The sequence below is a fragment of the Centroberyx affinis genome, unplaced genomic scaffold, assembly GCF_046629955.1.
Source record: "Centroberyx affinis isolate AG114_WGS23_722 - 3 ecotype Tasmania unplaced genomic scaffold, CSIRO-AGI_Caff_v1 ptg002297l_1, whole genome shotgun sequence".
NCBI classification, from domain to species: Eukaryota; Metazoa; Chordata; class Actinopteri; order Beryciformes; family Berycidae; genus Centroberyx; species Centroberyx affinis.
In genome coordinates, this window is record NW_027280571.1 from 187,177 (window position 1) to 211,955 (window position 24,779).

Genomic DNA, 24,779 nt, shown 5'->3' on the forward strand with positions numbered 1-24,779 from the left:
AGAATAAAACAATAGTGCCAAGGCATAAAGGGCTACAAACTATGAAATGTGCTGTAGGCAATGATCGTACTCAAGGGGATTTTAGTGTCACATAGAACTGTTGTGTTCACCTTTAGATAAAAATCAACAGCAATGTGTCGTTGAGTGAAAACTTTGTATCTCCCAAATGTCAACCTTTCAGGAACTAAGATGTAATTTAGAGTTTATCCAGTGGGTTTTGAAAAGGTTTCATAAGGCCAAGGGGTTGTAGAATTTTCTTAACCCACAGAAGACCATGTAATCCTCCAATTAAAGTTATAACACGAAAATTAACAAAATTGGAGTTACAAGGTTTTCACACGACAACAGCATAATGTAACTTTCTATGAGGGAAAGTCACAAACCCATGACATTTTGCATTGTAAATATCTGCACCACTACTACATAAAGATATTCCATTTGATGGAGTGGGTAGCCCCATAACCAGTGGCCATTAAAATTGTTGTTTAAGACACTCAACATACAAATAAATCAGGGATTCATATTAAGAAAATATTCAAGGTTGCAGTTGAAAATATGGGCATCCTCAGATCTTGGGAATTCTCAAGGTCACGTTGAGAGGGCTGCACAAGGTGAGCTCCAAGTTTCGTCCAAATGAAAAAAGGCAACACTTTCACCAGTCTATTTCCTCAGAGCTTTCCTGCTAAGCAAAGGCCCCGTGTGTGCTGGCAATTGCAGATTGGCCTGTCTGCATGGGGAAATGCACAAGCACAGTCTCATTACCAAACCAAATTGAGTTCTGATGTAGAGCCTGTGTATTTCTGAGGAGTGAAAAAGCTCTGCGTTTTTTCTCTTTGTAATTGGAGGTTGGAAAGGAAGGTGGGAGCACAGAGACTAGGGGATTATGGAATGATGAGTTTGTCCTGAACATTTTCTTCCCGCAAATCTCACTTTGCTATTTTTTTTTTTTTTGCTCGACTACATTACTCAGTTTTCTTTTGAGAGGAGGCCAGAATGTAGCAAGACCTCTCCATACAAGGGTCCGGGCTTTTCTCAAGTGCACCAGATGCTGCGGTGCTTCTTCTTCTTGTTCTTTCAGTCTGGTGCAACAGTCATACATCAGCAGTACTGAACGCATATCTGTTTCTACATCCTGTGTTTGTCTTTGGGAAGATATATAATGTGCATGCCTATCATGTAACAGGGATTTCTCCAGAGACTGTTTTGATTGATGGACTCTGTCTAGTTGTCAGTCTGTCTCATAAAAGTGATACTGTGAGAATGTCCATAATTGGACCTAATCTCCACCTAATGGTATCGATTCAAAACTTCAATGGAAAGCATACTGTGACCATATGAAAAGAGAGAGGAGGTTGGTGGTCATATGTCATTGTTTTCTTTATAATTTATGAATAGAACATTTTCTCTTTATCTTTCCCCTACAAATCTCACCTTGCTTTATCCTTTACACCAGCGCTCAATTTTCTTTGAGAGTGTTCCTCCCAGAGCGTAGCAGCTGGACTCCTCTGTATACAACGGCTCAAGTTATTTTTTTTTACCATTGAGGTGTACAGGATGATGCAATACCCCACTTGTCCTTCATCCACTGAAACTGTGGGCAACACATAATCTGGTGGAAAACAAACTTTAGGTTTAAGTTTTGAAAAAATGAAACCCACTGAAGGCCTACAGGTGTAGGGAATGTCCTAGTATTTATGTAAGGAATATGAGTCTTTTCACACAGTGACACTGATCATGAAGAGTTATATAATTTTCATAAAGTGGCACACATGGTAAGATAAATATTCCTACAATGTCTAAAAATCAGTCTCATATCAGTCTCATAAAGTTAACCATCAATTTGAAATATCAACTAACAATTGAATAATTATTGAAATTTCAATATTAATAGTTCATCTCAATTAAAATACAATAATATACCTTCAGTTAACACTAAATTAATAATATTGGTAATTTAACTAAGGGTTGAAGGATAAAGGGAGGACTTAAACAGCAGAGGTTGGTTCATTCATGCATTCTGTAATACAGACACAAGACCTTTTTTGTATTAACACACAATTTATTGATTAAAGTAACACAAACTACTACAAATTATTTACAAGTGTGTGGGTGTGTGTGTGAGTGTGGTCATGCTGGCCGCATGACCAGGTCCTGGCCCTTTGTTAGAGAGGGGAACAAACAAAAGGGTCGTAAACCATAGGCCTAGATGGAGGGAAAGCTGTGTAGGCTTGGTGGAGTTGGCAAACTAAGTTGAATGAGAATTCAGGGATTTTATCTAACAATAGACTATGAGTAAATAGAATAACAATATATTCTTTGGTGTTATGAGACCATGAAGTTAGATCATGTTAGTTAAAATACATGCAAACCCTAAGTTTGGGTGTATTTTAACTATCTAACATATGGGATGGCTATTTGGTGTTAACAGACTAACAGTTTGTAAATACAATACATATCAACAATTCAGCATTAGTAAACAGTTTACATTCACTCCATTGAAAATATATATGTTATTTTCCTAATGCTGTTGCTATGCTATATGCCCAGTTGTTACAGTCTTACTTGGATTCCTTTGTTTGTCGCGTTGTGAGCGGTTCGAAGCTTGCGGTTTCAAAACTCTGGTTTTCCAGGGAAAAGGATTGCTCTGTTGTGTCCTGATGTCTGGGTCGCTGATCCAGCGGTGTTTCTCTCTGTTGACCACATCTGTTGCATGCGGAAGACAAGGGAGAGAGATGTGTGCGCTCCTCAGCACGTCGTAGGCTTCTGGTGTAGGCCTCTGGTTCGGTCCTGGTTCTGGTCGCTCTGCTTTCTTAGCAGAGGAAAGTTCCTTTCACGTCCCCAGTTTGCTTCTGCAGGTAAGAGAGGGTAGGCTGCGCATATTCACTCTGTTTTGGAGGAGGCAGGAGACAGTACAGGCCTTGGGCCTGCAGGAGAAGGGACACCAGTCCTTCTGTGCAGCCACCAGGAGGAAGCTCAAGAGAGCTTGAGAGACAGAGGGGAGCCCCCAAGGGCTTGAGGGTAAGAGAGTAAGAGAGTAAGAGCAGCAAAGAGAGAGAACAATGGCAGCACTTGGTTTTTAAGGAAGGTGATTTCACACCTAGGTGTGAAATGGCTGGCAGCCTATCAGGGCACGGTTTTGGGTGTTCAGGGGGTTACCACAGGAAACAGTTGTAGTTCTTTACATAGGGAACTGTAGTTTTCAGGACAGCTGAGGGATTGTACCTACACAGGTAATTGCCTTTGATTATTTTCATCAATACTCTACTTGGGCTTTACCAGATTTTGCTCTGACAATATTGAATAGGTCTAACTGGAATCTAAGATTGAGAGAAAAGGGTATTATGTTTGCCAGAACAAAAAAACTAGGCTATTATTAGTCTATGAGTGAAATAAAATCTCCTCAAATTAAATTATCCTTATGTTATTTCCGCCTACATACTGGTAACTGATATTTATCCAGATGCCTGTAGGTTTTCTCTAATATTTTTTCTTTTCATATTTTTTAGGAAGTGCAGTGACCGTTCCAATTATACTGTAATACCTATTATTATTTTTAGATATGCCGGTGACAAATTTTCTGCCACCCACTACCTATTCATGGACAGCACATACACATGTAGTTGTGCATGCAGCCCATTCATTGTGCATGGTGAGTGACTGACATGCTATTGTTTTCTCCCCAATTTGGGGTGTACTTTGCCTACAAACAGCTCCTATGTTTATGCTGTGGAGCAGGCTCATCACATAACAGGCATTTCTCTCGAGACTGTAGTGATTAATGGAGTCTGTCATGTTGTCTCATAAAGCTAATACAGTGACAGTGACCATTACTGTAAAAAGGATAGCATTGATTCAAAACTGCAGCGGATTGCAGTGCATGCAATATCTCACCATGGGGGCTTTTCACACTGCAAGGTTACGTATCACTGCCATTGAACTACACGTTTGTACAAGTGCAGGTTAGTGTCAGTGTGCTGGTTTAGCCCCTCTACTATCTGGGCTGATAGACATGATTTTGTAACAGATTCTTCAAATATTTTGCTGCTGTCATGTGTAAACCTTGTAACTCCAATCTTGGTGATTTTCAAGTTTTAACGTAAAGGACTACACTGACTTTTTGGGAAATTGGCTCTTGGTTAATTACGTTTTACATGTGATATGTATATGATGGGAGTGCCTCCAAAATCATGTCTTGTGTCTAGATATTTCTGTCCTGTGCACATAGCATACAGTACATTATGAACAGGCAACTAGCATTGTCTAATGTAAGAAGAAAGACCTTTTGGTATTGTTTTTTTCTGCCAATGCTGTCATCGCATAAACGATAAGTTGACCAATGGGCCAATTGCCCAAAACACTCTGTGTGGTCCTTAAAGGTGAAGTATCCCATGCTCCTTTATGGGTTGAGACCATTCTACTACCCTGGGTCTTAGAAACCCTCTCAAAACACACTGGAAAACTCAAAAATACACGGTGGTCAAGCTGAAAACAAGGCTGTTCTTAGTTTCTGAAAATAACTTCCGAACAGATTCACGTAACTTACTTACTACTTTGTGTACCAATCAGCGGACATAAGAAGAGGCAACCCCTCCATTATTGGCCCAATCAAACAACACGGGGGGTCTGGAGAGCTCATTTCCAGTTTAGACATAACCGCCCTGCTAAGCTATCCAAAACTTGGTCCAGTGGTTCAAGGGCAGCTGTAATGGCCACTGAACAGATATAGAGCTGATTGGTCATGTGGTGTTGTGATAATCAGCTAAAATGCTAAAAAGTGGCTAGAATTTGAACAGGCTGATCTCATGTCCCATTTCAGGCCCAGTCATGAAAATGTGTGCATCTCCTAATGTGAAACAAGTTGGTAATGTGGCATGGAAGAAATTATTAACTTTTGGCGAAAATCCGACATGTGGAACTGATATCTTGACAATTGCATAGCGTTGGTGGAGGTATGCGCTCTGCTGAGTGCCATCTAGTTTGTCATATTTATTACATCAAGAAATTGAGCAATCAATCATCCATCCACATCAAGTTGCAGAATGAATCTCACATCTGGACCACGATGTGAAAATGCCTGCAAATGCAAGAGCTGTAATCCAGTCAGAAGGGGCCTGCCTCCATACAGCAGTCAGCCTCTCAGCTACATGTCGCGTGTAAAACCGTCTAAGCTGCTCTAACGTCAATAAATCTTTTATTTAAAATTAATAATGATGAAATAACATAAATAATTAAATGTTATTCTTCTGCCATGCAATATAGTTCTAGTACCAGTATTGGTCCACTGCACCGCTCTTCAAACTATGTATGTTTTGACACATTTATAAAAAGTAAATTTTGTGTAGAAAAGCTCTTTCATAGAGTAGAGTTGTCATATGTATGGCACTGTGTATGGTTGTTTGACAATATTTTGAGTTGTGTGCATATTGCTGGCATATTCCTTGTGAAGCCTCAGTTCGCTCTGCTTACTTGAAGGTCTGACAGCAGCAGAAGAAAGGCCATATTTCAGTCTGCTCTTTATGATTTATAATTATGATAACGATGATTTTGTAACTTTAGATAATCTAAAGAAGCTTGAATGAATGAATGAAAGAATGTTACTAATCCCCTAGAAAGATGAGAAACAAGATATTTCAGTTTAAGTTCTTCCATCAGAAAATTGTAAAGGGAAAGCAGAGGGAGTTTAAAGGCTGATTGATTACTTCTTATATAGAATGGGACTATGGCCTACATCTTAACGTCTGTGATATTTTGGCCAAGATCAAATCTTATCTTTTTTTTATTAACAGCCAAATAAATGATAAAAGTTAGGAAACTGAGAATGATATAGAAACTCTGTCCCTGACAGCACACCATGAATTGTACAAATTGCTAGCATAAAAATGAAATGCATTGCTTGGTTTTAAACCTGAGCCCTGCAACCATACAGAGGCTGTGCGGGGAATGCCATAATGTGATTAAACACAGAGCTTTGGGAGGCTTTGAAGAAAAAAAAGTCTAATCTATCTACAGTGGAAAAAGCAAAAGGACACCCTTTTGAAATGGAGAAAATTCCCCCCGTCTCATCTATTTCATGGACATAAAAGATGCGTGTGATTCTAAAAGTTCTGTACATTTCATGAGCGGGAGCACAGTTTCTCAGGCCACCTTTAAGGATGGCATGCACATCTGCAGTAATTGCTTCATAACAATAGGTTCAGATACACTGCTGAGTTCACATTTGTTAGATTAATTATGGAAATTCTCCATGCAGAACTCTCCTGTTTATTAAAACAGATGTATGACACACACTTCAAGTAGATTGTTTAATAGAAGGAGGACTCGGTTGGAATGCATAATAGCCTCATTGTATCACGAGGGACTTCAGACCGCCTGTGTGGAAACAGTAAGAAAGCAGACAGATGCAGTCACATCTAATGCTTAACTACAAGCCCAGTAGTACAACCTCATTTGGTGCAGATAACTCTCAACACTGAGGAATACTAATCTCATTTATTGGAACCAGGTTTCTGTTCATTTTGTTCTTCTGCCTCCCTTTAGCCAACATGACAAACTTTATATTGTTTGATTACACTCTTGAAAGCAATTAGGATTAAATCCCAACACATTTGATCTGATTTTGGTTTTTATAACCATGAAACAAATTTTATCCAAGTGAATATTCAAATAGTCTGTAAGTTGTACCTTATGGACAATTTAAGAACATAACCTGCATCAACAAATGCATGTTGATTCAATTTGTAACAGCAGAAAAAGGCTATTCAGCTGCTGAAGAGGGTGAAAACAAAGACAAAGACTAAGACAAAGGACTGCAAATCTCATTTTCCTCCCATTCTGTTGTGAGGATAGGTATTCAGAGGCTGGTCCCTATGAAGATCAGTCACTGTCAGGGGACGTACAGGTTGTCAATTGATAATGAAGCACAGTGCTAAGGGCCTTTAGGTTCTTGCTGTCCTAATTACACTGAGCTAGGACTCTCCACCCTTGTGTTAACACTTGATTTATTTCCTCGGCCTTGTTCAAAAGCACCTGTGTTAATTGTTTTTACAGATGAGTGTCAAACTATAAGAATCAAGCCTCATTAACTGGGGGCGCAGACTATTTATACACAGTACCTTGTAAAATCCGATATGGTAAATATTACAGTATTTTTAACGATGTGATAGTGACATCGCTGGCTTTGCATAAAGGCTTCATAATATTCACACTTTGTATTTAAAAATCATTTTAGATTCCAGATTGTTTGATCTGTGAGTAAGAACCATTTCATAAGGGATGCTCATATAATAAAGGCACCTGATCACTTTTACACTTTAAGTGTAACCATGCATTTACATAGCACTATACTCAAAACAAAAGAGTGGCACTGCAGCCGACTGGTTCTAGCTGACAGCACTGACAACTTAAATACTATGACCACAATTTGAAACCTTCACTTAAAGAGAAAAAAATGACATTTTTGGCATGCATCACCCACGACCCCCCCCCCCCCACACACACACACACACACACACACACACACACACACACTAAAATTCCAGTCTTATACAAGTTTTGTTTGGTTTAACAGTTTTTGAGTTTCAGATATGACTGCTGTCACAGGGAAACACCCACACACATCTTTTTCATGTTAGCTGATGCTCAATAAAAAAATAAATATTAAAAATTAAAAATAAGCATGACTCAAAGCTGCAGTCAGGGAGTCTGTTGGAAAGGTATTTGTTCAGAAACAAAGTCATTTTATAAAACAAAGACAATAGAATTCAAATTGAATCGAAGTATTTTACGACCAAATATACAATGACGCTGTTAGGAAACACGGCAACGGTGATAACTTTCTTAATACCTTCTGATTAACAATCACATATCCCATCTTTCCAGTTCAACTAGCAGCGATGGCGCTCATGGCTGTGTCTGGCCATAGACATACATTAGTTTATGATCAGTTGAAATGAAATCGGCCTCCCCATCCTTCATATTCCTTTAACATATAGATAAGAGTGATTTTTTTTTCATATAGGGTAATTAGCTGTTACACCCAAAGTAAGCTCAAAATATTACTGAGGTTTAATGGTGAAATTCCCCTTTAACACAATATACCGTAAAGCACTTTTCATTCTTGCAAGCATTATCATAACCTTGAAAGGAGGTTTATTTTCATAATACATAATACTGACTTAATCCAGTGATTGCTTTACAGTTATGGGGCAATGTGGAGCATTTTGTCATATGGGAATGCTAACAGAATGGTCAATTAGTGAGATATGTAGGTCTCTGACACTCTCTTTGTGGGGAAAGTCTCCTATAAAAAAGGGAATAGTATTGGATCCCCTGAACAACTTAATCCCGGACATAATCCCTAACTTAAATTTCATCAAATTCATGTTCACACAAATAGAGCCACACAGGAATCAAAGCTGTTTGAGTCTGCATTAGCCAACAGAAGGAGAGTCTAGTGTGTAAAAATGCCTTAAATGTGATTTCTTTTGGGTTGCTGCACTTCATGTCCCACACTGATGTGTCTGCTTCTGTCACGAAGCAATCCCAAAACCAGCAACACCTAATGGAGGATGATATTACTCTATTATTACAAGCAGATATGAGGGAATAATGTGCTACTGAGACCATGTCTAGCATTAATCATGTTCCAGAGACGGTTCGCTTCTTGTTAACAGCACACAACTCTGACTCTGTATGACGATGGGTGCTCAAAGAGGCTGTATTTTGTTGATTTAAAATGTATTTCATCACTTAAAGGAACTGAACACTTTTCTGTATCATAGCAGAGTTTGATTTGAAATAGCAGGCCTGGCAAGGATTAGATGAGATTAGATCGTGATGACAGAAATAAACACTTAAAGGCATACTGTGCTGGATTTCCCCCACGCCACATGTTGTTTTGCCTCTGTGTGTTCATTCAAATTGTCGCCGCCTCCCTGCAAACTCCCACCACCAGGCCTCAGTGGGATCAGTGGGGTGAAACAGCAACACAGACTTTCTCATGCCATATGGGCTTGCAGAAAACATTACCCAACATAATGTGTATGCTACACTGTTTTGAGGTAGCGACACCTACAAGAGTTATGCTACGTTCAAGACCACTAGGAACTGGGAAACTTCCTACTTCCAAATAGGAAAAATCCATTTCAACCGCCCTCCAACTTGTAATTCCTAGTCGGAAACTTGGGAGTCTTAACTGAGCTCCGAGTTTCCCAAGATGTAGTTCTGTGACGTCTATAAACGTAAATCACAATTATGGTGTTCATAGTGAATGTTAAGAGCCAAAAATAACAGTGTTTTAAGCTTAAAACAGACTTTCAAGTTTCTGTTTGAGCATGGCATAATCAAACATATATAAGGCTAGCTAAAAATAAAATAAAATGACATAAAATAAACGCTCACCTTATATGCTTTTGTTCCTCTTCATGTGCTTTTGCAAGAGATGTATAACAGCTATTCCAAAGCTTTTGCTACTTTGAAAGGAGCCAAACAAACGCAACTTTCTCTCAAGCGTCCATGTTCCCACCTGAACCACTTAAACGCATTGAGGTGGGAAGTAGGAAATTCCAAGTCGGAAGTTTCCCAGTTCTCAGTTGTCTCGAACGTAGCACGGCACAGCCGCCACACAGATTGTCAGAAAAAGGTTACCGCCTAGAGGCAGAGGAGGCAGAAGGGTGGAGACTCGCCAGTCACGGGTATTTTTATAGATTGCCAGGCCAGTGAAGTGGTGATAGAAAAATCCATAACATGCTTTTAAAATTCCACCAAATCACTTTAAAGATCCAACAACTATACTCCAGTTAAGATCTCATTCAGGTTAAGCTATTTACATGAAATGCGGTACCCTGCGATTGAGTGTCCCTGTTCTCATGAATAAACCAATGAACAGAATATTCCACCTGTGCTGACCCGCCAACAGAATGCTCCGCTAGCAAGAAAAAATATGAGAAGGGGCAACCAGCAGCAACACCCTCCCTCTTTGAGTGGATTACTTCTAATACATGGGGAAAGAAATGATGATCCTGTTATTAATCTGTGTTTTTGTTGACATTGAATGGTACCTGTAACCATGGGCAGGTGTGTGTAGATGACAAAAACAAAGAGTGAAAGGAGTAAGACGTTTCCATGCCTCAAACCCTTTAATATCAGAGTAAGACAGGAATCTTAACCAAGTTTCACATAATCAGAGCATGAGTTTACTCAGGTTATTCTAACCAAGTTATGACATTTACATGCATTGATACAAAACCAGGTTACCTGAATACTGAATTCTCTGTACCACAGCCGACTGTAAAATAAGTTTCTGAGGCTCAACACAGAGCTTTGTTACAGGAAGAGACATTTCATTACAGACCTTAATAAGAAAAAAAGAATAGTCTGACAGTTTATTATCACAATACACTGTACCATGCATACCTGTTGCTGCAAAACCTCCCTCATGTTGGTGTTGTCCTTATCCTGCAAAAATACATTATGTATTTAGGAAGTTTACTATATACTGCTTGCCATTCAGCCATTTTATTGTTATTGAACATTCGTTACTTGCTCACAGTTTGTGCTTGTGCTTGTTTCCTCAGTAGCTGCTTATCAATAGTTGAAATCTATATTTGAGTTGAATCAAAGCCAAAGGCTCGGAAGATGTCAATTAGGCTCCACTAGTAAGACATGTTCCCCCCAAACCTTAATCAATACTCTCCGTTTGACATGAATTTGTGTTGTTCACGTTCCCTCTCCCATTATGGGCATGTAATAATGAACTTTGCCTGTGGAATGAAGTATTGATTGTTTTTTAATCAACACCAAACAATTAGACTGGATAGAGATGGGGAGAGGAGTCAACTTCACACTGTCAACTTTGTTGCTTGCAGGGCTACGATGACGGATACGATGAAGAATACGATGACGAGAGTTATGATGCCTATGAGGATAACTACAGCAATCAGTCAAAGAGGTGAGATTTAGATACATAAATGCATGTTTGCTCCCTTAAAAAGGCATTCTGCTGACAAGACAAACGCTGGAGACAAACAAATTGCTTTTTGAGTCACTTAGTTTCAGTCTATCCAAGATAATGCTGATTTTCCTTCTGACCAACATTATTTACAATATAGCTTGTAAGAGGTCCAATGAATAATCTTAGTCTTAAAGGTGTTACACCAGTAAATCTTGCCGTTCTGTTCATACATCACACACTGCATTATGCTAAGTAGGAGACGTTCATAGTTGCACTTACACCATTGTGTTTAATCACAACAGTAATGTTGCATTTTAATATTAATCTACCAGCCATTCATAACAATAAAAGGGACTTTACTTTTTGAGATAGTCATGGATTCCACTCTCAAGGCTGCTTGTATCATTTTGAATTGTTAGCATTTGTTAGCAATTCTAGTGCAAGTCAACTGGGAAAAAAGCTGTTTCTCTCAAAATTGCCTTTAGGTCTCTCAGTTAATCTAGCTGCGTTGCTTAGCGATCAATAGGTTTCTAAAAACCCTGAATTTACCCTTTACATGTTTTAGTTGTTAATTTTTTTTTGCCTCAATATTTCAATAAATTTCCATATTAAAAAAAATTGAATGCAGCTCCTTGTCCATAATTTTGACGATGTTTCCCATGTGTCTGTTTTAGCATCTCAGAATATTATGAATATGGACATGGAACCAGTGATGAAGCCTACAACTATGGTGAGGACAGTTTACTTCTGTATTTTTATGAGCTTATACTTACAATGTTGTAGCTCCAAATTGCTCCAAATTCTCTCTCCACCACATTTATCTCACTCTCCACTGTATACTGTCAGAAGTGCAATTAAAAACATTCTTTGTGAAGGTTCGACATCAAATTGCCACAGTATCTAGTGCCATCGGTATGTGTATTTTTGGGACTCGCTTATTTCCCGGCATTATCTGCAACCAATTCAGTGTGAAAGAATGACTCCTCCACTAAAGTGTGTCACATTGCTATCCTTGTACCTTTTTCTAATTGAATATTTTTTGGTATATAACACAACAGTAATTTGCCTCTATTATTGAATGTAATTAGTTGAATTCATGGACACATTTGAGGATTTTGAGAACCTTTTGAAAACATCCTTGGGCGTTATTTGAATGGGACAGCCCTTGATATGACAGTCGTGACAAAACGTCTTGGCCAAACAATACCAGCTGCTCCTGCACCAATATTCATAGAAAAGATAATGTTTCACAGCAAAGAGATAAAGGAAAAGCCTTGTGGTTCCAGCCCACTTGTAATCAGCCTCATCCAGGGAGCCGCTCCTGCATGCATCACCCCTCCTACCTTTCTGGGTAACTACAAGCTGGATTTGTACAGCAAATGTGCCAGTTGAAGCTCAGAGGGCTAACCGATGCCCATTGTTAAGGTGGAGTGTTTTGCCATTTGGATATATGCCCTCATAGGCTTAGATCGTATTCCAGAAAAGCTGTTACTGTCGGCTGAGTTGCCTCTGCTGTGCACATACAGTAATGCCGCTCTCAGTTGAAAACCTTGTATCTCCAAAATGCCAACTTTCCAGGAACTGAAAAACAGCCTTGCTCCTAAATCAGCAACCATGCATTTGTGATTTTTTTTTTTTAATTGTTTGATAAGTCAAGGAGTCTGAGAATTTTCTCAATCCACAGAGGAACACATAAAAACATGTTAATCACCAAAAGTGGAGTTACAAGGTTTTCACATGACAACAGCGATAAGCTGGTTGCCACAACGGGTTTGCAGGATCATTCATTTTCAGCACAATGAATTGTGCATCGGGGTGTTGAGGTCAGACCAAACCAAAACCAAGGGGGCAATGATTTGATTTTCTGCTCCATAAACACTTTCTTATTTGGAAGCTGAGCAATGTGCCATGCAGCAGAGCCGGCCATCTTTATGTAATTTGGCTCTTAAAAAGGAGCTACTGACAGCTAGATCTCAGGGTTGGCCCAACAGAGAGCAAAGAGCTTATGAAATTCATTTTCTGTGGAGAGAGCAGGAAGCCCCTGTAGTACCTATGATAGAATTTGCTCTCTTGATTTTGCCTGTCCTTGGTTAGATGGATTATGGCTCAAAAGAGAGGAAAGTATACCTGTACTCAGGTTTGACTGGAACTGCTTCATCAAGCATACAGGCTGCTTAGCTGTTGATGCAAATTTCTACAATGTATTTTTAACTATTCTTGCAGAGGAAGAGTGGGCAACTAGCCGTCCAAGTCTGAAAGCCCCAGCATTGCGGCTGACAAGAGGGGGCTACAGAGAACATCCCTATGGTAGATATTGAAGGTGCTCCAAATCTTTGACCTCCAACTTGAAACCAATTAAGACGTTTTATTTCCTCATAAAATGTTGTAACAGCCTTTACTTTGTTCATCCGTCTCCCTCAGAACTTTTTATCAAGAACCCCATAAAGCACATAAATCCACGTAATCCAACATTGTTGCAGGACGATTTTTTTTTTTTTATAAGATTGACTCATTTTTAGAACAATACACAGAGGAAATGAAAAGAGACACTTAAACAGTCATCCATGCACAGGGAAGTTGAAAGGGCTTTGGCTGTTTTAATGCCCTCCCACCCCAAAAATGTTTGTCAGTTCAGATTTTTGACATTAAACTTTTGGGGCAACCTGGATGATAGAAACTCATGCAGACCATTTTTCAGTAATATTTCCATTTGTTTCCATTTATTGCCTTTAATGCAGTGGTCATCAAGCTTTATCAGCCAACCCCTACATGGAAATTTGTGCACTCTCTCCCCCTTTGTCTTTGCTCCCCCTGCAGTTCCTTGATGAGCCCTCTAAGGGGCGCACTCCATAGTTTGACAAACAACTTTTATGAATTCCTTTGGCAATTGGCATTTTTAAGGCCATTTGTGAGGTACTTGTGTGTTCATTATTTTCTTTGTGCATTATCCTTATTTATTTTCACAGCTTGACCACATTTGACATGTCAGCATTGCATAAAAGTAACAAATTTATTTATTTATGTATTTCGCCCAGTGAAATAAATCAAGGGCGATGATCTGGTAATTTTGTCCCTTAAAGCTTCTGCACACCAGTGTTGCACTCGTTACTCATAAAAGTAATCGATGAATATGTTAATGGTATAATTTATTCATTATTTACTCATTTCAAAACTTGTTGCATCATTTGTTTATCTTTTGTTTTTGCAGAAAATATGCATTAATGAGTAACCACACAACACTGATGTAGATTTAACACAAATGCCCCAATGAAATCCATTAAAGGCAAACCATAAGTCATAAAACTGGTCTGTATGACTTTACATTACCACATCACATGAATCAAGTATTTAATGTTCAGAAATCTGAACTAACGCTCCAAGACATGGAGTTTCCCCACAACTTGATTGCTATTTGACACTCTGATGACATTCCGGTAAAAACTGAGTTGATGCCACAGATTAAAGTTCGCTAAGGTTATAATGTCATTTTAAATATTCTAAGATGTTAGATCGTGATCGTGCAAAACAAAGTTTTATGTTGGGGTCGAAAGCAATCAGCAATGTACAGTGTGTAATTTATAATGCGTGCTTTGTTCTGTGTTTAATCTGTATTTGTACATAAAGCATTTAATAAAAACAACATACAGCACAGCTCCATGTGTAAGCCTCTCTAAATAGGTGGCCATAAACTGGAAATGGAGGTATAAACTGGTATTTTTCTGAAATTTGTTACAAAGCTGATATACTTTGGTAAAGACCAAGGCATTTGAGTTACATGTTTCCAGCACTTAACGCCTACATGGTTTCAGGTGACAGTTAAATCGTTTCATAAAGAAAACCCACCAACCTATCCAAAATGAACCATTTGTTAGATCATTTATATTACTGCTAAATCGTCCTTGAATTTTGGATAACTTTCAACTATAATGGAAAGCAACTGTTTAGAGACTAATAAATTGCTTTTCTTAATCTATTGTTTTAAGTGTTACATCATTAAACAGATATTCCGATTGACTTGTTTGCACTAGCATGACTCTGAGAATGATATGGAGTTAAAAGAGGTAAGAAGTCCCCATATACTATCATAATAATGCCTTAAATACGTTCAATCTTTGAATCATAACGGGCAGTATGTGGATACTGGTATTCACACTCTGATCGTATGTTACTGCTGAGTGAGAAACAACGCACTCAGTTTGCAGTTTCTTTTATCTGCAGCTCACCAGTGTCTCTGCTAATCTCTTTTGTTCATTTCTGTGATTCAACCTGAGAAAGCTGTATATGTTCTGTAATTGTCCGTGCTTTAAATACCAAGGCTGAAGTCCATTTAGCAATTTGAATTCTCTTTTGTGATTAGTACACCTGAAGGCTGGCTCTCATTAAGAGTGTAGATCACGGGACTGAAAGGAAGACTAAACACTAAGCAGGTAACCCTAATAATAATTCTAATTTGACAATCACAAATGCTAATTTACACTTAAAAAAGTAAACCTCTCCTTTTTAACTCCAAATAAATGCCCTCCTGTCGATTTAAAATCCCTTAGCATTTCTAACTAGATACTCCAAAAAGAATTCAGCTAAATTGTGATAAATGACATAATAAAGTTCAATAAAACACACTTAAACCATGTTCAGCGAACTAAACATCACATCAGTGATATAAATAGAAACCCAAAATTTGTTCAATAAATCCTCTGATATTTAGAACACCGTGAATTGGTTTACTTTTTTCACAGTAATGAAATGTAATGACTATCCTGTGCCACACTGCATGCCGTCTGTAATTCAATTTGTACTTATTTATAATTCATGCTGCACAAGATTGGCCCGTTGTTAATCCCACTGTGTTTCTCCTTACAGATGTAGCACATACTATAGTGTGATCTGGTCAGTTCACAGAGGAGTGTAACAGGTGAGTGGATATGTTCCTCATGAATGTATTGACATTGAGACTGGGTCTGTAAAATATGTCTTGTGTGCATTTTGTCTGTAAAATAAAATCACTTGTTGTTAGTTAAAATCAGCAGTGGTTAGTAGTCATTTAACTTTATGTGGTACAATTTCTTTTTTTGGCACAAACACCTAAATAAGACAGTTAACAGACAATTAACAGGTTTAGCTCAGCTGGCCTGCCTGACTGGCTTGTTTTTCCAACCAATGAATTCAACAGTGAATTCAAATGCTCCTTTCAGCTGCTTACTAATAGTGTTAAAGAGATTGAGACCTATGAGAATAGACAGAGGGAGTAAGTATGTGTTTTAACGCTAACTTGCTGCTTACAAAGGAACTTGTCCATCTGTCTGTTCTGTTTAAGAGTCAGATTTTGTTGAGGCTCTTTGTGTGCAAGGACTTCGATTCAAATGTAATTTCCATTGCCCTACACATTGAAATGACCAATAAAGCTAATTTACATTAACTAAAAGTATTACAGTGCCCAGTTTTTATAGCGTTGACACTTCACTGAAAACACACAATGGAGCATAAACATGTAATTAAAATAAAGCTAAAAAAAAACCACCTCATCGCTTGACACAATGGACACAAAGGCTTACTAAAACAGCAAGGTAATTAGAAATAATGAATCACCCGCTTAGTAGAACAGCACAGTAGTTACTTTACATGAAGTTGGCTTGCAGATAAAGTCTGTGTTTGTGCAGTGTTGTTGGCTAGAATTTAAAGATTAATTATACACATGGATAGTAGTCTGTAGGGAATAGTTATCGCTGCAGGAACTGAATCTTTAAGCTGAAGTGCGATGAACATTTGGCTAGTTAAGTCAAAATTTGCACCAGCGTCTTACAGCAGAGTCTACTGTAATGTATCTACTGTGCAGGACCATTTTTAAGACTGTTGAGCACACAAGGGACATATACTATTACTAGCCTATCTATACATCCCTTAGTACTAGTATAGATACTGTTCATCCATTGTCATCTTGATTTTTTAGTTGTTGTTTTGTTGTTTGTTTTGAGGTGAGATGTTTTTATCATAATAGCATTCATTATATAATAATAATAATAATAATAATAATAAAACAATAAAATAATGAAAGCACCTTATTAAACATATTTTGTCTTTAGTCTTTAGTTTTTAGTTTTATATTGTTTTCAATTTTTATTTCAATTTCGGTTTAGTTTTAGTTATTTGTGGGTTTGGAAGTTTAGTTTAGTTTTAGTTTTTAAAATGTTTAGTTTTAGCTTAGTTTTCTTAGATTTAGCATCACTTAGGCAGAAATGACAAAACTGACCTCATATTAGATATACAGTATGTTTTGGAGAATTTCCAAATTTTCTTTCGTCAAATATATTCTAAATCGTATTCTATACACAAGTAGCAGCGTGGCTGTCACAATGACGGATAACTTACAAATGAAAAATGAAGTCTCTACAGTGTGTTTTAGATGCAGTTTCAAAACGTTGGGAAATATTTCAATCAGTTTCAGTTGGAAGTGAAGTTGTGAGGGTCGATGACAGTACGGATGGGCCAAAAAGCTTGATAACGCTGGTAAGAGTAATGCCATCCTCAGTTTTGTGATTTTGAAAGACGCAGCAGGGGTGGTAACTTCTCAGTCTGTGACATTATCTGTATAGAAAACACACAGCTACATCAAAGGAAGACTTGAACCACTTAAAGGAAAATTCCCCCTTGGAGGCTTTTACACTGTTAGATACTGTAATTTATGATGTTCAGTGCATTCCAGGAGTTATTTTCTGGTGAAGTGTTGTAATTTACTTTCTTGCTGCACGCACTTTCCCTCAACCGGTCTTGTCTACTTCTATTTCAGTTAGTAATTTCCTGCGTTTCCCAGAATGCCTTTCAACAAACGCCAGAGAACGTGCCTGTGGGCTATACATCTAGAAGGAGAGAACAATAGAGATAGTGTAGAAGAGCAAGAGAGAGATCTTTTTCAGTGGAGAAAAAGTGAGAGTTGTCTTGCTGCATTGCATTCTGGTCTATTGAGGCTGCTATTGGTGGAGAAATTGGTCTCTCTGCCTTTTCTACGATGGATTTCTCCCTGTATGATTGTTGAACGTTGGTGCAAAATGGCAGCTCTAGAGAGAAGCCCTTGCTCTTTGATTCTGAGGGACTGACACCAAAGCCTGATGTTTATTGTTGATGTGATAGCTGAGAATTTATTTGCTATCAAACTGCATTGTAGCTGTGCTGGAAATATCTCTTTTGTAACAGTGTTAAAGTGTTTTAGGGTGGATTCTTCCTGTAATGTAGGAATAAGCTGTGATTTTCCAAGAAAACATAAATCATTTGTTACATATGCACAGTATGTCAGGATTTTTCATAAAATTGATGTATTTCACTGTAGCATGGCAAATTAATTGATTTTCAGCAGAAAAAGCACTTTAAGTATGCATCACTCTTAATGGCCGTGACTGCAAGGCATATTTGTGTGGGATAAAAATAGGCAAGACAACTTTCAGACTTGAAGTAATTACTTTTGAAACAATTCGATTAACTGAAATATTCTCCTATCAGTTTCCATCATAATAAAATTAGTAGCCACATACTCTAGGACTTTTATTTTCTTGGTACAGCAGGGGTTAGTTAATATTTCATTCCATGATAAGAAATATGTAATCAAGAACAAAGAGAGTCCTCGTCAGGCACATAACGCAGGTGAAGTAAGTTAATTGAAAAAATGGAATTTGGCAGTTTGTTAGACAAAATAATCAAATTTTCCAATAGTGAGAAATATAATTTTAATTAATGAAAAAGTTCAAGAGGGAAGTTCAGTTTTCAGCTGAACCAACATAGTTTGAATGAAATCACTTAAGTCAGAACTTTGTAAAGCAAATACTGCATATAAACTGAGATGTAAACATGCATTATGTGAGTTTTGTTCCCACCTCTCTTTTTGATCTGTCATCATGAGGCACACAATGATGGGCCAGTTTCCTGAACAGCAGATTGCCTGTCACAAACTTCAGTTGAAGGTGACTTTTGTTTTGCATTAATGTGCTGCATTTTATATTGAAAATCACATTTGTAACGGTAAACAACAAGTTGTAGACTCAATCACTGCTGTTGCCGTGCTGTACATTTTTTCCAGCTTCTGCTTCACCTCCTTCATTCTTCTATAGCTGAATCATACAGGCCTAGTCTGTTTATCACATTTTTATTCATGCAGTCTGCAGGAGTAAATACTTAAAAATAAAAAGCATAAGTAAATATAAAAGATTCTCCAGAAAAAGTACATATTTTAAAACATACACTACTAAAAACATCACAGTAAGCAGTTGTATTCATATTTCCTGTCTTTATTAAATTGTGCACTGCATAATATACAGTTTTAAAATACAAGTTTCCTTTTCAGTTACGATCATAGAATAACTGAGGAATGGAAATGTAGTGTGTTACAAGCATAAGTGCCAATTAGCACATTGTTTCCTTTATTAGAGATCCATTAAAGCTTAGAACCTGCATCTGTCACACTGTATTTTGACTCTCCACACATTGCACATTGTACATGATCTTCCTCTATTGCCTGTGCAATACATAACATGTTGTGTTATTTTTACAATGACATGCTAAAAACACCAAACAATATTGATGCTCTTAAGTTGAAGTAGTATTGTACATGATTTCTGTTGAGTGTTATTGTACAATTAGACAGACTCATTACTACACGCTCTGCGGCTCTGTAACATCTCTCAAAGCTCCTGTTGCCTTTTTGCAAACTACAGTCTTCTAGCTGTAAAAACTGCTGCTTGTGTGCTTCTTTCCAGAGCAGGAGGCACAGAAAGCCGCTCCCAGGAGACACACTGAGGATTGTATTCACCTATCAGAAGTGTAGAGGTCCATCATCAGTCAGTATGTGGAGCAAATGAGCTCGGTAGGTATCTCAAGTTGTGCTCCGCTGAACATCTGCCGGAAAAACTAGATACGTTTTTGTCCTTCATATTGAAATCACAAACAGTCTGAAAAAAAATGTTGAGGTTAGATTTACATTGGCATGCAGAATCACTGTGCCGACTTAAAATCCTCAGGTTATCCCTCAGGTTGTTGACAGTTGACTACTATAGATATATCATAGCAATACTATAAATAGGTCATATTTTCATACATTTTTCAGACAGGCTATGTCTCAGAATAACACCATGCTTTTCAACTAGATGTCGTTGAGCTACAGTAATATGCTATTTATTGAATTAATCTGAAGAAGAAAAAACATGCTGAGTGAAGTTATTTCAGAGAGTGTGTCAGTTCAGCTCTTCAAACATGGCTGATTGGAAGGATTTATATCATCCATGGATGGTTGTTCATCAACACCATGTCCAGTTTTGTTGGAACTTGAGATGTTATGAAACTGCCAAGAATAAAATGTGTTTTAGAAATTGTCGTACTTGTACATCAAGCCGTGCAAATTTTGACACTCATCATTGAACAACTTTGATTAAATAGGTATATCAATATGGGAACATTCATTCTTACAGTACATCCCCTTTAATATTTCACCTCTTGAACACCAATCCTCATTGCTCTTGACATTGAGAAAGTAATCCTCTGACACCTTCTGGGCCACTTGATGTTCAGTAAGTTTGTTTACTAGACGCTCATAACTAACTTTCATGCAGCCTGTTCATTTGCACCTACGAGTGGATGTGATTAGTGTTGCTGGAAAGGATGTATGCCAGTGCTGCTCATGCAGCCTTTGCCAAAAGCACTCTCAGATCCATTTTCATAACAAGCTAGCCGCCAGCCTGACATGAGCCAAGAACTGAAATCCCAAAGCCTGCTATGGATGTTGATGCGCATTTCTTAAAGTGAATGCCATTGTTAAAATCCCTCTCACATTCAGATTACCAGAAGGATTTCAAAAAAATAATACTATCATTACTCATTGTTCTTTTTTTTTTTTTCTTTACAATAAATGGACTTGCCAGAGACAGAGGTGTTTAAACGCTTTGCAGGTGTCTTTTTCACATCTTAGTCCATATAAGGATCCACCGTGTTCCCTGTTCATTAAGCAGTTCTAGGCAGCCTGGGGCAACATGAAAATCTGGGGCAGCAAATTGCGTTCCTTTGCCAAGTTCATCACCTTTGGCAACTTTATTTATGCAGCAGCTAGACTCATCATAATAATAAGATATATATGATTCCATGTGTAACCATGTACCTAAAGTCTTCTGATGGAAATTAACTTTTATTCATTGCACAGAGAGCTAAAATTGGACTTGGAGAGAAAAGAAGGTATGATGGCACAGACTGCCAAATTATTCACAGGTAAGGAGAAGCTGACATGTATTAGCTGTTACTTTACACGATTAGAATAATCTACGTGCCCATAATCTTCTTCTGCACACACAGTAGGTTATTTTAACTGTTAAAGTGTTTAACTAGTGGAGTAAATCTTATTCTGCCAGCGTTGTAGCTTTCTCTGGGTAATGAGACTTCTTAACGGAGCGAGAGCAAAGGAGAAATATTCTGTATGATTGAAAATAGAGGTTGCACAACTAGACTGAGTATCAAAACATTCAACGGTGATAAAATGACACCATCTGTTTATGGGTACAGATTGTTTTAGAGAGAAATATCCTCACATATGCAACACACTGCATTTGCAAATTCAATTTAGGGGCGTGTGTAAAAATAAAAGATTGCTGCATGTTCTTTAATGCCAAACCTCGTCTCGCCTCCCACAGTAATGTTGGTATGATAGCGCCGTTTCCCCTTTTCTAAACCCTAAATTTGAATTCTGAAACCCAGTTTTGGATGCATAAGAAGGCTTGGTTGTTTTCCTGAATCCTCTGCTTTGTCAGATGTTGATCATTCGATCATTGCAGTTAATTTTGTGTTGTTGTTTCATGGTCCATAGAACAGGAAAAATTAGTTTTCCGATAAAAAGACTTGCTTTCCTTTATAGTCGTTAAAAAGCCACATACTTCACATAGAAAATGCCATCTGACGTTTCAGGAAGGCTGTGGACAATGGCATTTTACCCAAGAGGCTTTGTGTTTTATTTTCTTGAATAATTCCCACCAGTAGTTCTTAATGACATAATAGCAGCGCCGATGAAAAGGTTGAGGTGAGACTAGCTGACTGTCTCCGGCTCAGACTACGTCTCCATACAGCACACTGCCCTTGATGTCAGACCCGTGTTGACAGATAATAACTGTGGGTTTCATGAGGAGACAGGCAGTGCATCTGAGGGAGTTACTGCAGTTGATACACGCCCAGCCAGGATGTCAGGACTCGGGGCTTAGAGGCTCGCTGGCTACACAAAGCACTACACGCCAAGGACACAAGTGTCATTTGTCATACATCCTCAGAATCAATTGGTAAGGATGAGGACTCTATTGCCACTCTACTGTCACAAGAATGACTCTAGCATTGTAGAGGATGGATATTCTCAATGGTTTATACATATTTTTCTCTTCTTCTCTTTTGTTGCAGGCAGTTAATTGTTATGAATACAGGCAAAGCGACACAAATCTTACTCCTGATACGGACAATAAAACTTTTGTAAAAGAATGCCGGTGTTGTATGTTTTTTTTTTTTGGAAGGCGAAAGTGGTTTCTTGTTGCATTATCTAACCCAGAGGTGGGCAATTGTTTGCTATGGAGGAACGAGAGTCTGCAGGTTTTCATTCCAACTAAACACTATGCTAGCTGATTTCCCTGATCAACACACCTCTAACCAGAGAGGACAAACTAATCATTGAAACCGGCTGGTGTAGTGTTTGGTTTATAATGAAAACCTGCAGACTCTCCGCCCTCCATGGCACTCGGTTGCTCACCTCTGGGTTGGATAATATAACAACAAACCACTTTAACTCAACTCACTTTGGATGGTTTTTGCACAATCATATTTAGCATTTTGCATAACCCAAAGTAAAAAGCACCTTATGTTGAAAATATATGAGAACGTCACTGCACGACAGCACTAGATTTCACCCACGCTGAGAGGTGTTGTCATCTGGCGGCTGCTGTCATTACCAAATAGAGTGCGCCCCGTGTGAGCTCCAAACTTGCTAATAAATGGTTCACTTAGTGCTGCCAACACGAACATGTTAGTTCATTAGGCAAGTCGGGCCTACTGCTGGCATGCAGGCCGGATGTCACAGCCCGTCACCGCCACCTGAATATACTTCACTACCTAGTCACAGCTCATATCTCACGCCGTTTTCTGGGAGTAATGAATGCCGCTCTCTGCAGCTATACATGCGGTATGCACTGATTAACACTTGAGATAAACACCAGCAACACAAATATCTCAATGTTCATATAGATGTCTGCTTTCCAAATGGCAGCTAAGATGAATGTCTCCTCTCTAAATTTGTTTCACTGCCCCAAAGAATATTAACGGTTAAGGAATGCCAGCAGCAAAATCACATTTGATTTACAAAGCAATGGATCGGTTTTGATGCGTAAGATCATCCCTTTCCTCATCTTTCGGGATGGAAAGGGAATTCGGGAATCCGCCCAACTCTGTAGCCATCACACACACATCCCATCGAGACACTCATCCATAATTTAGACCTTTGTTTAATTCATTTGTTCAATGACACACTCTGTTGGATAGCGTACCATTTACCTTCCTTGACATCACTTGATCTAAATATTGGAAATACAAAGGAGCCAAAGTGGGTCAGGAAACAGGCGTGTAACCAAAAATGTTCAATGATGCAAAACAGCGCATAGTAATAATTCCAACACGCAGCAGTTCCCCCAGCCAGAGACGAGTACCTGAGCAAACTCAGCTCTGTTTAGACAGCTGCTTGATGAGCCAGAATGGAAATGAGGCCCTATAATCACACAAGTCAAAAAAAACAAAATTGGTTCTTCACCAATACAACACTTGAAGTGAAGAAGTGATGTGCAGAGTCAGACTCCTTGACGTGTTTTGATGATTTTCATGTTGCTCCCCCTTGTGACAGCAGGGTGGGATCTAAGCCAGGTGACAGAAAGTGAGGATGTACAGGTTGAGCTGCAAACTCAAGGAGGCTGTGTGCTTTACTGTAGACTGACTGTACTATATCTGATTTTAGCTGTCTTCCACACAAACCATGCCCTCCAGCTCATTAGAGCTATTTTTGGAGAGCTGATGAGCTTTGACATGTGGTGCATTGTGTGTGTGTGTGTGTGTGTGAGGAAAGTAAGCAGCAAGTGGATTGGGCCAACTATTTTCCACTGATCAAGTCAGTTACATCGAGTAAACAAAAGCTCTTTACAGGCACAGTATTGGTTTGTTGCATTAGATTTTGGTTTTTTTTGGTTTTTCACACATTTCAGTAACACTTCTTGGGACAGGGGTTTACAGCTGGTGTACATTCAACAGCCTCAAAATACAGTACATTCATGAATTAACAGCTTCATTACACATCTATAGAACATTTGTTGAACATAACATTGCGTATTTCAAAATGTAAGTCTCCAAAAAATGTAAAACTCCACCCTAAAAGACAATTCACATCCATTATTCCTGTAATTTTGACATCTCAGGCTGAAGATGTGAACTTGAACAAGTCTCAAAGCTAGTTACAAGAAATAATGAATACAGAATATTAGGCCTATTACCATGGCAACTGAGCTAATGCAATCCACGAAAACCAACAGTAAACAGGATAAGGTGTGTACAATATGCTCCAGTATCCTGGCTAATAAAGGTATATCCTAGCTACTGTATCTTTATCATTTAGGATAATAGCTTAAACAGGATACAATATTGGAATACTAATGTGCATGTGAATGAACTCACTGGATCTGCTCCAGGTTTTGTCTATTTATATGTCAAATTAGAGACATGGCTTTCTGTCCTGTGAAAGAGAGTTGCTCCTGTTCATAAATATTGGTTTGTACTCTGCCCAATCTGT

The 24,779-nt window shown here is 38.4% G+C and overlaps 1 protein-coding gene across 1 annotated transcript in view; it reads left to right on the top strand.

Annotated features, from left to right (window-relative positions):
* khdrbs2 (KH domain containing, RNA binding, signal transduction associated 2) overlaps positions 1 to 13,269 on the top strand; it is a 59,294-nt gene extending 46,025 nt beyond the window's left edge. Inside the window, exons 7-9 of the mRNA XM_071532981.1 lie at positions 10,866 to 10,948; positions 11,626 to 11,681; positions 13,175 to 13,269. Coding sequence (XP_071389082.1) covers positions 10,866 to 10,948; positions 11,626 to 11,681; positions 13,175 to 13,269 — 234 coding nt within the window. The remainder of the gene's footprint in view (positions 1 to 10,865; positions 10,949 to 11,625; positions 11,682 to 13,174) is intronic.
* The last annotated feature ends 11,510 nt before the right edge of the window (positions 13,270 to 24,779 follow it).